Raw genomic sequence first — 13,269 nt, forward strand, 5'->3', positions numbered from 1 at the left:
AATTTTGTTATTAATATGTTCTTAGAGATATTAAAAAAAGGTGTTAGGAAATCTTTTTATTTATTCATAACAAGAAAATGTATATATATTTTGTTATATTTATAAATAACAAAATGTTGTAATTCTCTCTCACAATTCAAAATTTAAAAAAATAGTAATAACAAATGATTGTTTTATATATTTTTTATTTCTTTATAGCTTTGACACTCTATTCTTTTGTAAGTAGTAGTATAATATTCTATTGTTAAATTGTCATATTCATTCATCATTAATAGTTGGATTGTTTTAAAATAGATTGATAAAAATAGAAGTTTTTCAAATCAAGATCCTAAAGGTCCAATCAATTGGCCTTTCTTCGGTGTACTATTGAGATTGGGAGAGAAACCACATCTTACCTATCAGAAATGGAATAGACAGTATGGCGGAATCATTAAAATATGGCTTGGAAAGAATTACTCTATGATTGTCAGTGATCCGGTGATTATGAAGGAGATTTGGGTCAAGGATTTCAAGACTTTTGCCGATAGACCTAAATTCCCAACACTTCGCAAATTTTCTTTTGGATTCCAAGATCTAGCTATGGTTGACTATGAATCCTGGAAAGGACGTCGTGAATTGGTTGCTAACTATTTCACCAGAGGTAAATTAAAGAACTCCATACCAATAATAGATAGTAACGCCGAGAATCTAATTAGATTGATGAAGCCATATGCAACTTCAAAGCAACCTGTATGTAAATTAATTCGATTATTTGTTTGAAATTTAATATTAATTTAATATTTTGTTGAAATTATGTTTAGATTTGTATAAATAAATATTTTAAGAAATATGCTTTGAATATTGTTTTAAATTATGTTTTCTCAACGAATATTCCTTTTGACGAAGATATCAATGGTGGATATCTAAAGAGATTGGATACTCCTGTCAATGATGTCATTGGATTACTTACAACCGGTGCACTCATGGATTATATTACAATACTTGAATGGATCTACAATATCAAAGACAAGTACACTTCTCATGGATTTGATGTTCTCTATCAAATTATGAAAGAAATCTACGAGAAGCATGAAGAGAATCTAGATGTAGAAAAGTAAGTAACAACTCTCTAATATTAATATAAAAAATGAAATATATTATTTACTAAATAACTATAATTGCAATTATAGTCCAAAGGATATAGTTGACTATTTAATTATTAATTTGAAAGAAAACGAAGGTGAGAATAAAAAGAATATAATCATTTTAATGTCTTTAAACATGTTCTTGGCTGGATTTGACACTTCTACATCTGCATTGGAATGGCTGTGCTACACATGTGCCAATTATCAAGATGTTCAAGAGCGAGTGTATAAGGAACTATCCGAGGTAGCTGCAGGAACAGGTAAAATCACTCTGGCCAACAGAACTCAAACACCCTATCTAAATGCAGTCCTAAAAGAGATCCTAAGATATCGTACACTCATCCCGCTTGGAGTTCCAAGGGTTGCAAGAGAGGATGCAATTGTCTGTGGATATTATATTCCGAAAGGTGTAAGTTCAGATCAACCTTAACATTTCGATTACTTACTGTACACCTAACACCTATTAATTATTTTCTAAATGTGTTGTTGAACAAATAGACTGTTTTATATAATAATATGTATGAAGTTCATTTCAATAAGGAAATCTATGAGAATCCAGAGGAATTCAATCCAGAGAGATACATGGTGGAAGATCACAAGCAAGAGTGGATGCCATTCAGTTTGGGACCACGTAATTGTGTAGGAATGAATTTAGGTCTTGACAAAGTGTATGTCGGTGCAGCCAATCTCCTATTGAACTATCATTTCAAACCACACAACTGTGATAAGTATGAGTATAACGATACATTTGGTCTAACTCTAAGAGCAGACAAAGACTATCCTTTAACAATAACACTAAGATCTGAAATGGATAACAAATAATACTAATAAAAATATCTGTGTGTAAAAACCAAAAAAAAATAAATTGAAGATTTTTATTATTATTATAAATCTAATTAATTTGTAAGATCTCAATACTATTGATTGATGAAAGTTAGGTTAATCTTGGTAGTTATTGTGGTTATTCCAATTAATTTCGATATGCTAGAAGTTGTCTTTGCTGTTTTTTTTTGTATAATTACAAAAAGCAAAAATCAACAAAACCAAATCAAAATAAATTTCCAGTAAAAAATTTTGAAAATTTGAAAAAAAAAGAAAAAAAAAAGTGTTTTATGATGGAATGTTCTTTGAACTAAAGAGGAAAGCGACACAAAAAAATAAAAAATTAAATTAAATAAAAAATAGGCGCAATATATAAACATGTAATAACACAATGTATTAATAATTATCTAGTTTCATAAGAAATAACAAGCAGAACACAAAAAACAAAGATTTTGTGGCTATATTTAGATAAAATTAATTTATTATACAATTAATCAATATTTGTACACACATAAATATTTTCACCTTTAATTTATATTATTAGTATTAGTATTCTTTTTTTTTTTTAATACTATTCACTCTCGCAATACTCTAATATTTGCTTATCATAATTATTATATTTAGTTATAAATAGCAGTAATAGCAAATATTATAAACACTATATCAAATTTCAATTCACATAGACATACCACCCACTCTCAAACCACACTTTTTAAACTAAGCGTGAAGAGTATATCCTGGTATTCATTTATCAAATAATTTCTTTTTTATATTTTATTTTTTTAATTCGATTTTAATATTACCAACTACACTAATATTATAATAGTTAGTTCTGAGGTTATATTTCATTTGCGATTTCACAGCTTTGCAATATATTAGATTCTGTTTGTTTTTTTAAGTAAAATCTGCAAATTTTCATAGCGGTAAACAATTGTGTGTTTGTTTAATATTTAATTTTTTTTTATTTTAATTTTTATTATATTATATATCAAATAGTAAAAGATGTCAGGTATGTAATAATTAATTTTTTGGTTAATAATCTTTTTATTTTATTAGTTAACTAATTTTTATTTTGATTATTTTAACTTAGTCATTAGTTTTGGAGTTGGAAAACAAGGACAATTAGGATTGGATGTAAATAAAGATCAACTGGATCCAGCTGTAATTCAATTGCTAAAGGGAAAGAGAATTAAACAGATTGCATGTGGTGAAGCACATTCACTGGCTGTCACAGAGTTTGGCGATGTATATAGTTGGGGACGTGGAAAGGAAGGTGAGCTTGGCCACCCACAGAAAGCAATGACTGCACCACCTGCTCTGATAAAAGCACTGGAACACGAGAGAATCGTCAAGGTTGCCTGTGGAAACTATCACTCGCTGGCGCTAACCGACACTGGAAAAGTATATCAGTGGGGACAACTCCACGAGATCGATGCTACCAAGAGTGGTGTCAAGAGTCAGGGTGGTCTGGTAGAGATGACCGGTATCAAAAGTTTTGCCAGTAAGGTTGCTGACCACTCGTTGTCAATGTACTTGAACGGTGAGAAGGCAGCCTATGATGAGGAGTCCGCTTCGAGTAGTGTCCTACAAGATAATCCTACTGCCAATGGGCTGGTCACCGACGATCAGGAGGAAGAAGAAGAGTTCTTACCGGAAGCGATTGTCGACACGCAACAAGAGCAACAGCCAGAGAAGAGTGGCAGTAAAGTAGGTGAGATCGTAGATAAGAATCAAATGACACCAGTACTTGTTGATTTCGGATCAAAGAGTATAAAGATTGTAGATATCAGTGCGGGTTGGGCATACAGTGCAGCAGTCACATCAACCGGAAATGTATATACTTGGGGATTCAACGAGAAAGGACAGCTTGGCTTGGGTGATCGTTGGTATCATGGAAATCCAAGAGTGATTCGATCGCTATCAAATAAATCTATTGTAAATATTGCATGTGGTCGTCAGCATATGGCGGCAATCAGCAAATCCGGTGATCTTTACACTTGGGGACTGGGTGTCTTTGGTCAACTCGGTCACGGTAAACTAAAGTCACTGCTTCACCCAAAGAAAGTGCTCTATTTCGAACAACAACAAAAGAAGATTGTACAGGTCGCAACCGGTGCCAATTTCACTATGGCAGTATCAGAGAATGGTGAGTTGTTCTCTTTTGGTCATGGAGAGTACGGACAGCTTGGTGCCACTGAAGACACACAATATATGGATTGGAACAACAATGGTGACCGTGATGACCATTTGAAATATTCACTGCCAAAACAAGTGAAAGCTTTGGAGAGTGTAAAAGTAAGAAAAGTTGCATGTGGACATCTCCATACCATTGCAGTGACCACCGATAATGATGTATATACTTGGGGATGGGGATCGTCAGGATGTCTGGGATTCGGTGACAGAAAGTTCCAGCTGGTTCCACAACGTGTGCCATCACTCTCTGGCGAGGAAATATCATCGGTCAGTGGAGGTGAGAAACACACGCTCATTGTCAGATCGTCGGATACCACCACTTTTGCTTTTGACTACAAACAGCTTGTCAACGACCAAAAGACTGGTGATATTGCATTCCTCGTTCAAAACAAATATGTATATGCACACAAACTGTTCATTCGTTCTCGTTGTCCAAAGTTGTATGGATCCATCTTGTTTAGCGATAGATTCTGTAAGAACAAGTTGGAGTACATCGATGAAGACGGACACATGGAGCAAGAAGGTGCTGTCAAGAAGGCAGTCGTCGAGATTGCAAAAGTTAAATACCAGATTTGGGTTTCATTTATGACCTACCTCTATACCGATCATCTTGTCATTGCTCCGCATCTTAGAAAGGAGTTGTCTGATGTTGCAGCGGCCTGGGGTGTCAGTCGTCTGGTTAGTTTGTGTCACCGTTACAACTACAAGTTGCGTTTGACCGACAAGATTCCACCATCGTCATTCAGTACCGACATCACAGAGCACATCGACAGCTTTGATTTCTCTGACATTCACTTTGAGGTTGCCAACAAAGAGTTTATTCCTTCACACAAATTGATTCTTGGTGCACGTAACCACTACTTCAAAACAATGTTTGAATGTGGATTCCGTGAGAAGGATCAGCTGAACTTCAACATTGGCAATGATATCGAGAAGGAATCATTCAAGCTGATGATCGAGTATATCTATGGAAACAACGAAGCAGTCGTAAATCAAGAGAATGCTGTCGAACTTCTTTGTTTATCCGATCGATTCATGGTCGAAGATCTAAAGTTGGTCGCCGAAAGCTTCTTGGAGAGCATGGTTCGCGAGAGCATTCAACCAATCTTGACAACCATCAAACCATCATCGCCAATCCAGAAAGATCAAGGCAATTCCTCCGAACAAACATCACCAGACAGCGCCAAAGAGAATATATCGGAAGACGCCATCATTTCCTTTGAAAATATCTGTCTGCTACTCCAGGTCTCTGACAAATTCTTGGCCAAGAGATTAAAGCGATTCTGCATGGAAACCATTGCTCATCTAATTTCTACCAAGCAAATGACATTCTTTTTCGATATTTTGAAAAAAGTTAGATACGAATCACCTCAACTCATCAGAGAGCTTGACCATTTCGCATCACTCAACACGACACTCAGCGCGAATCAATTAATTTCACTCATCAGATAAATAATATTATCTAACATAATCTCTCCCAATCCATAAGTTTTATATCTAATGGATCAGAGCAGCCATTTATATAGTAAATAAATATCTATTTATTTTGTATCATATTATATTAAATACAAACCACTTGTCAATGTATAATAAGCTTTTTGGATAATTTAATATTATTTTGTTTTTAGGTCGAAACTTATATTTAATTTTAATTTTAACTTCACTGTATATTGATGTGGTGGTGATGATCAATGATCACCTGAAAATATTTACAAAATACATGTTTTTTTTAATCACGATAATATTTTGACACTACAAATTTTTTAATGATTTGCAATATGGTGGTATGAAAAATTTTTCAAACATCATACAGGTTTTCATATTATGTTTAATCAATAACTAATTAAAATGAAAATTGGATTTTTTCTAGTATTTTTTCTTTTTTATTTGGTCAGTGCAAGAAAGAATGAAGATTTTTCTCGTGTGACAATCAAACAAGGAACATTGATAGGAACTGTCTATAAAAATCATCGAAATTTTTATGGAGTTTGTATATAAAAGGTTTTTTTTTATCATATAATATAATTCTTATTCAAAAATATATATCTTCAATAGATACCCTATGCAAAGCCTCCAATTGGTGAACAAAGGTGGAAAAATCCCATTCCTGATGAAGGTTGGGAAGGTATTAGAGATTGTACCTACACCAGAGATTCTTGTCCACAAGTAAAAGGAAACGATCCAATGATCTATCCTCCAAATGGAACCTCAGAGGACTGTCTTTATATATCAATTAAGACACCTATTCCATCGAACATGTTGAGTCCTGTCCTAATATATATTCCAGGTGGTGGATTTATTAGAGCATCTGCCGATTCCCCCGGGTATGCAGGAGAATTATTTGCAAGAAAAGGAATATTAGTTGTTACCTTTAACTATAGAGTAGGAGTTTTGGGATTCCTTGCAAATGATGAAGAAAATTTGGATGGAAATTATGGATTTTTAGATCAAAATTGAAGCTTCTGAAGTGGGTCAAAAAACAACATTGAGGCGTTTGGTGGAAATCCTAATGATATAACACTTGGAGGTCCATCAGCAGGTGCAATGTCAGTTGTTACTCATTTGGTATCACCTATATCTGCTGGTTTATTTCATAAATCAATCATTGAAAGTTGTCATATGCCTTCAGGATACAAAACAATGGAAAATGCAAAGGATCAATACAAAAGACTTTCCTATCAACTAAACTGTACAGATATTCAATGTTTAAGAGAATCCAAAGTTGATGATATCCTCAAGATTCAAACACAAATGATGGCTGTTGATTTTAGATACCCTGCTGATGCATTTACTTTTTGGTCACCTGTTATTGATAAAAAAATACTTCCTGGTATGAAAACTTCTTTAATCTTAAGATAATAACTCTACTAAAATATATAAATATATATAAAAATAGGTTTGCCTTTTACTCTTTTTAGAACTGGTAGATATAACAAAGTTCCAACTTTAGTTGGATTTGTAGAATTAGAAGGAAATTATTTTGCATATGGATATTTTAAAACGTAAGATGTAAAATGAATAAAAATAAAACAACTTTAGATAATAATAGCCTATATTATAGCCCTATTCCGCAAGGCGTTAGCAGTTCATTTGTAAAAAATATGTTGGATTCAGTTGACGATCAAAGATTTAAAAAGATAATTACCCACTACAATGCGACAGTTGGAGAAAGTGATGACTATCGAATTGCTCTGGTAAATTTTCTAACCGATTCAATGTTTAGTTGTCCAAATAGATTCTTTGTTAGAAATCAAAAAAGATTTAACACGGCCTCATATTTTTATAAGTATTCACACATCAACTCTGCCAATATCTATGAATATGCAAAACCTTATTGTACACACAAAAATTGTCATGGAGATGAAGGTACCGTTAAGTTTTATATATTTATTCAATAGATCGATAATGAAACTAATTTTCCTTAATCTATAGTTCCCTACGTTTTCAACTCTTTCAAAGAGATTGGTTACCCAGCTACCGAAGAAGAAGAGAAAATCAGTCATATGATGTCAAACTATTGGACCAATTTCATTATGACTGGTGATCCCAACATTGGATACCACGTTCCTGTTAGATGGCCAACATATGAACCATCACTCACAGCTGATAATTGCCTAAACATTAACTCCAATGCAAAACCTTACAACTTTGATAAGGAATTTCAAATTTGTGACGTCTTTGATGAATTTGGTTATGAATCTTTTAAATAAATCATATGATTACAAAAAATTTATTTTTTTTGGAAACAACAGATACTCTTTTTTTTTTTTTACAAGGTATCTCTGGCTACTGAATAGATTGTTGATAGAACCGGCTTGATAGCATTCTCTTTAATGTTGTGTAGATCGAATGGGAAGAATAGATCGTTCTTGTCGACACCGAGATGCACACTCTTGAAGGAAGAGATCGATGTTGTTCACCTGGAAGAACGGTCTTGGAAGATTATTGATTTTTTTGATACAATGGGGTATCAGTGCATTGAGAAGTCGACACAAAACAACGCCACTCTGCAGATGGTTGAGCAGTGGATCGCCATCGGGTGATGGCTGAGCTCTTCCAACTGGCGATCCAACACAGTTTTACATCTTCCTCCTGTTCCTGAGCAGTTCGATTCAATAGTTTGATGGTTAGACAGATCTTAGATTTACGAATTCCAGCCGATTGTTTCAAAAGTGGTGGACTGCTGCTGTTGTTACTTGATATCTTTGATCCCATTTCAACAATGATGGTAAAAGTTGGTTTGATAGAGGGAGTTGTTGATTTTTTCACTTGGTGAAGACATGACTTTTAAAACTGTTTAACTATACCAATTATATCCTATAATATTCCAATATGATATCAAAATAGATTTATTTGATTTAAAGTTGTTTTCACTGTGAATGGAAATGTGTAATTTCTTTTTATCCCTCCCCCCAAAAAATGAAACAATTTTACATAGCTTGTGTGCATTTTTCAAAAATAATGCGAGAAAACAAAAAAAAACCCAACCTATAAAATGAAATAACACAAATTACATTTTTCAATTGTAAAATATTTGTAAAACTACTATTATTCATAATATATTATTCTGGAGTTTATCTCTGGTTGTTAACTATAAATATTAAATGGATATTCTTTGATATATTACAAAATCATTATTCGTGTTACTCACCCCCAAATATTATCATGATTTATTTTGATTACTACAAGTTTTGATTTTCAATCTTGTGGTGGTATGAAAAAATTTTCAAAAATATTATATTTAATTCAGTTTTTTGATATATACATAAAGTTCATAATAATGTCAGCTAATTCTGATTGAAAAACAACATCGATGAAAAAAGTTTTTTAGAGCTAAAGTTGCAAAAATCAACATTTTCGACAAGACTAAAAGTTGTTTATGAATAGTAAAAGGTGTTATAACAACTAATATACAAACAAACAACGATTTTGGAAAATTAATGCGGTAAAATTGAAAAAATAGTGGGTTGAATTTTTTGACAGAATTAACTAACATCATCATCATATAGTTTTTGATATATTAATCAATAAACTATAAAGTTAAAATGAAACTTAGATTTTTTCTAGTATTTTTACTTTTTTATTTGGTCAGTGCAAGAAAAAATGAAGATTTTTCTCGTGTGACAATCAAACAAGGAACATTGATAGGAACTGTCTATAAAAATCATCGAAATTTTTATGGAGTTTGTATTTATAGAGATTTTTTTTTAATATTATTTAACATAACCAGAATTCTTATTTCCTAAAATATAAAAAATCAATAGATACCCTATGCAAAGCCTCCAATTGGTGAACAAAGGTGGAAAAATCCCATTCCTGATGAAGGTTGGGAAGGTATTAGAGATTGTACCTACACCAGAGATTCTTGTCCACAAGTAAAAGGAAGAGATCCAATGATCTTTCCTCCAAATGGAACCTCAGAGGACTGTCTTTATATATCAATTAAGACACCTATTCCATCGAACATGTTGAGTCCTGTCCTAATATATATTCCAGGTGGTGGATTTATTAGAGCATCTGCCGATTCCCCCGGGTATGCAGGAGAATTATTTGCAAGAAAAGGAGTATTAGTTGTTACCTTTAACTATAGAGTAGGAGTTTTGGGATTCCTTGCAAATGATGAAGAAAATTTGGATGGAAATTATGGATTTTTAGATCAAATTGAAGCTTTGAAGTGGGTCAAAAACAACATTGAGGCGTTTGGTGGAAATCCTAATGATATAACACTTGGAGGTCCATCAGCAGGTGCAATGTCAGTTGTTACTCATTTGGTATCACCTATATCTGCAGGTTTATTTCATAAAGCCATCATTCAAAGTGGTCATATACCTTCAGGATACAAAACAATGGATAAAGCAAAGTATCAATACAAAAGACTTTCCTATCAACTAAACTGTACAGATATTCAATGTTTAAGAGAGTCCAAAGTTGATGATATCCTCAAGATTCAAACACAAATGTTGGCTGTTGATTTTAGATACCCTGTTGATGGATTTACTTTTTGGTCACCTGTTATTGATAAAGAAATTCTTCCTGGTATGAAAACTACTTTATTAATTGATAACTATTCATACTAAATATTATAAATATATATATATATAAATAGGTTTACCGCTTTCTCTCTTTAGAAAAGGAAAATTTAACAAAGTTCCAACTTTGGTTGGAGTAGTAGAATTAGAAGGAAATTATTTTGTTTCTGGATTTTTTAGAGGGTAATTATTTTAAATAAAAATATGAAAACATTACATAATAACAAATTCTGTCTAGTCCCATTCCTCAAGTAGTGAGTAGTACATTCGTGAAAAACATGTTGGATTCAGTTGACGATCAAAGATTTAAAAAGATAATTACCCACTATAACGAGACAGTTGGAGATAGTAATGACTATCGAATTGCTCTGGTAAATTTTCTAACCGATACAATGTTTAGTTGTCCAAATAGATTCTTTGTTAGAAATCAAAAAAGATTTAACGTCACCTCATATTTTTATAAGTATTCACACATCAACTCTGCCAATATTTATGATGATATAAAACCTTTTTGTTCAAATAGTCATTGTCATGGTGATGAAAGTACCTATTAAGCTATAATTCGTCAATTACCAATGAGACTAATATATTTATCAATCCAAATTAATAGTTCCCTACGTTTTCAACTCTTTCAAAGAGATTGGTTACCCAGCTACCGAAGAAGAAGAGAAAATCAGTCATATGATGTCAAACTATTGGACCAATTTCATTATGACTGGTGATCCCAACATTGGATACCACGTTCCTGTTAGATGGCCAACATATGAACCATCACTCACAGCTGATAATTGCCTAAACATTAACTCCAATGCAAAACCCTACAACTTTGATAAGGAATTTCAAATTTGTGACGTCTTTGATGAATTTGGTTATGAATCTTTTAAATAAATCATATGATTACAAAAAATTTATTTTTTTTGAAAACACAGACCGTCAGTCCGTCAGTCGGTTTACAAGGTATTCGAAATATTTCTTAATTCATCCAAATGATTGGTTGCTCTGGCTAGTGAATAGATGGTCGATAGAACCGGCTTGATAGCGTTCTCTTTAATGTTGTGTAGATCGAATGGGAAGAATAGATCGTTCTTGTCGACACCGAGAGATGCACACTCCTGAAGGAAGAGATCGATGTTGTTGACCTGGAAGAACGGTCTTGGTAGATTATTGATTTTTTTGATACGATCGGGTATCAGTGCATTGAGAAGTCGACACAAAACAACGCCACTCTGCAGATGGTTGAGCAGTGGATCGCCATACGGGTGATGACTCAGCTCTTCCAACTGGCAATCCAACACCTTTTGAATCCACAGCTTTACATCTTCCTCCTGTTCCTGAGCAGTTCGATTCAATTGTTTGATGGTCGGACCGATCAGAGGTTTACGAATTCCAGCCGATTGTTTCAAAAGTGGTGGACTGCTGCTGTTGCTACTTGATGTCGTAGATCCCGTTTCAACGATGCTGGTAAAAGTTGGTTTGACAGTTGGTGTAGTTGATTTCTTCACTGGTGAAGACAGGGGTGATGTCAGACTCAATGAGGGCGTGGGTGTTGAAGTGGAATTGGCACGTGCTCTTGTTGGAGTTTTGGTTGGAGTTGTTGGGTGACTTGAACTTGTTGTTGTGGAGCTGGATAGATGTGAATTGCTATGACGATTTGATTTATTTGGTGTGGTTGTTGTTGACGATGCTGATGTTTGTAGGGTGGGAGGTGAAGTTGAGCTGAGTTTGTTGGAAGATGATTGCGTCGATTGCATAAAGGATGAGGTGGAGCGACGCGATGGTGAAGGTGACGACGACGGTGAATTCGAGGAGGATGTCGAAGGAGATGAGAGCGTCGATGGTGAAGAAGCCGATGAAATGGAATTGCGTTGTCTTGGCGATGATGGTGCTGACTTTGAAGAAACAGAAGCGTGTGAATTGTGTCCGATATTTAGATGATGATTGTGTGAGTGTAAGTGGTGACCACTGTGATGCGGTAGATTGGTGGATGATGATACATTTGCTGTGGTGATAGAGGTGGAGGAATTGGTGCTGTTAGTGCCATTTGGTGAAAGAATCAATACTGGTGGTAACTTTAGTGATGAAGGAATCAGAGAATTCATATCGGGATTGGACACTGCTTTTGAAAGTAAACCACCGCCATTTCCAAGTGAACCACCGGAATTTCCACCAATGAAAATATCTAAACTTGAAGAATCATGATTGTTTTGTAGATTAATTTGATTGCTTTCATCTCCACTTGGTTGAATAACTTTTGGTGACTTTTCAAACTGTTTAATTATACCAATTAGATCCTATAATATTCCAATATGACATCCAATAGATTAATTAGATTTTGTTTATAAATTTCTTATAGAAATATATGGAAATTACATTTTTCAGTTGTAAAATATTTGTAAAAGTACTATTATGCATATATAATTCTGGATGTTTATCTCTGGTTGTTAACTATAAGAATATATTTAAAAGGGTTATTCATTCATTTAATATATTAAAAACTTTCAAATTGTGATGAAAACTAGTTAACTACTTACAATTGGTGAACTAGGTGCTTCATGTGATTTATTGGAATTATTATTGTACAGTTTGGAGTTCTTTTTCAATTTTTTGACTAGTAAATACAGTTCTTCGACTTCTTCGTCGATTAGTAATCTCCACTCTGTGAATGCATGAACTATATCAATATCTGCTCCATTATTTAAAGGACTACCAATATTATTATTATTGTTTTGTATATGTTGTTGTTGTTGTTGTTGTTGTTCTTGATAGTCTTTTATATTATCATTGACCAATGTATTGTTCACTCTTTCTCTGGAATCGTTGAACTCTCTCAGAAATCCATCGATATCTGAAGCAATTCCTTTGTTGATTCTCTCTAAGTCTAAATTGTAATCATTCACCAGTTGCTGATTATCATTGATATTTACACTGATATCTCCAAACAATGTTGATGACGACGACGATTGACTGAAATGACTTGATTCATCACCGATTTCCTCATCCAACAATTTAATATCATTATTTAACTCGCTAATTAAATCATCTAAACTAATCATTTCATTTATCTATTTTAAACTAACTATAAATATTATATTATTGTCATG

At 33.4% G+C, this 13,269-nt stretch overlaps 8 protein-coding genes across 8 annotated transcripts; 6 read left to right on the top strand and 2 right to left on the bottom strand.

The window, feature by feature from the left end:
• Positions 1-15: 15 nt before the first annotated feature.
• PPL_04072 (uncharacterized protein) lies at positions 16-1,554 on the top strand (the record flags this gene model as incomplete). The annotated part of the gene is made up of 5 exons (XM_020574985.1): positions 16-79; positions 199-218; positions 295-729; positions 825-1,093; positions 1,170-1,554. The coding sequence occupies 5 exons, from the start codon at positions 16-18 to the stop codon at positions 1,552-1,554; spliced, it is 1,173 nt and encodes a 390-aa protein (XP_020435399.1).
• Positions 1,555-1,640: 86 nt separating this feature from the next.
• On the top strand, positions 1,641-1,946 carry PPL_04073 (uncharacterized protein; the record flags this gene model as incomplete). The annotated part of the gene is made up of 1 exon (XM_020574986.1): positions 1,641-1,946. One exon carries the CDS (start codon positions 1,641-1,643, stop codon positions 1,944-1,946), a length of 306 nt encoding a protein of 101 aa, XP_020435400.1.
• Positions 1,947-2,948: 1,002 nt separating this feature from the next.
• Positions 2,949-5,591, top strand: PPL_04074 (regulator of chromosome condensation domain-containing protein; the record flags this gene model as incomplete). Its single annotated transcript, XM_020574987.1, has 2 exons — positions 2,949-2,955; positions 3,037-5,591. The coding sequence occupies 2 exons, from the start codon at positions 2,949-2,951 to the stop codon at positions 5,589-5,591; spliced, it is 2,562 nt and encodes an 853-aa protein (XP_020435401.1).
• A 396-nt stretch (positions 5,592-5,987) lies between these two features.
• Positions 5,988-7,932, top strand: PPL_04075 (uncharacterized protein; the record flags this gene model as incomplete). The annotated part of the gene is made up of 8 exons (XM_020574988.1): positions 5,988-6,125; positions 6,195-6,521; positions 6,630-6,969; positions 7,036-7,141; positions 7,201-7,333; positions 7,427-7,505; positions 7,572-7,829; positions 7,916-7,932. The coding sequence occupies 8 exons, from the start codon at positions 5,988-5,990 to the stop codon at positions 7,930-7,932; spliced, it is 1,398 nt and encodes a 465-aa protein (XP_020435402.1).
• Positions 7,933-8,081: 149 nt separating this feature from the next.
• On the bottom strand, positions 8,082-8,695 carry PPL_04076 (uncharacterized protein; the record flags this gene model as incomplete). Its single annotated transcript, XM_020574989.1, has 2 exons — positions 8,082-8,423; positions 8,654-8,695. The coding sequence occupies 2 exons, from the start codon at positions 8,693-8,695 to the stop codon at positions 8,082-8,084; spliced, it is 384 nt and encodes a 127-aa protein (XP_020435403.1).
• Positions 8,696-9,184: 489 nt separating this feature from the next.
• PPL_04077 (uncharacterized protein) lies at positions 9,185-10,216 on the top strand (the record flags this gene model as incomplete). The annotated part of the gene is made up of 2 exons (XM_020574990.1): positions 9,185-9,326; positions 9,465-10,216. 2 exons carry the CDS (start codon positions 9,185-9,187, stop codon positions 10,214-10,216), a joined length of 894 nt encoding a protein of 297 aa, XP_020435404.1.
• Positions 10,217-10,446: 230 nt separating this feature from the next.
• Positions 10,447-11,056, top strand: PPL_04078 (uncharacterized protein; the record flags this gene model as incomplete). Its single annotated transcript, XM_020574991.1, has 2 exons — positions 10,447-10,711; positions 10,779-11,056. The coding sequence occupies 2 exons, from the start codon at positions 10,447-10,449 to the stop codon at positions 11,054-11,056; spliced, it is 543 nt and encodes a 180-aa protein (XP_020435405.1).
• Positions 11,057-11,329: 273 nt separating this feature from the next.
• PPL_04079 (proteophosphoglycan) lies at positions 11,330-13,221 on the bottom strand (the record flags this gene model as incomplete). The annotated part of the gene is made up of 4 exons (XM_020574992.1): positions 11,330-11,499; positions 11,550-12,459; positions 12,539-12,613; positions 12,700-13,221. The coding sequence occupies 4 exons, from the start codon at positions 13,219-13,221 to the stop codon at positions 11,330-11,332; spliced, it is 1,677 nt and encodes a 558-aa protein (XP_020435406.1).
• Between the last annotated feature and the right edge of the window lie 48 nt (positions 13,222-13,269).

The sequence above is a fragment of the Heterostelium album genome, assembly GCF_000004825.1.
Source record: "Heterostelium album PN500 unplaced genomic scaffold PPL_contig8, whole genome shotgun sequence".
Taxonomy (NCBI): Eukaryota; Evosea; class Eumycetozoa; order Acytosteliales; family Acytosteliaceae; genus Heterostelium; species Heterostelium album.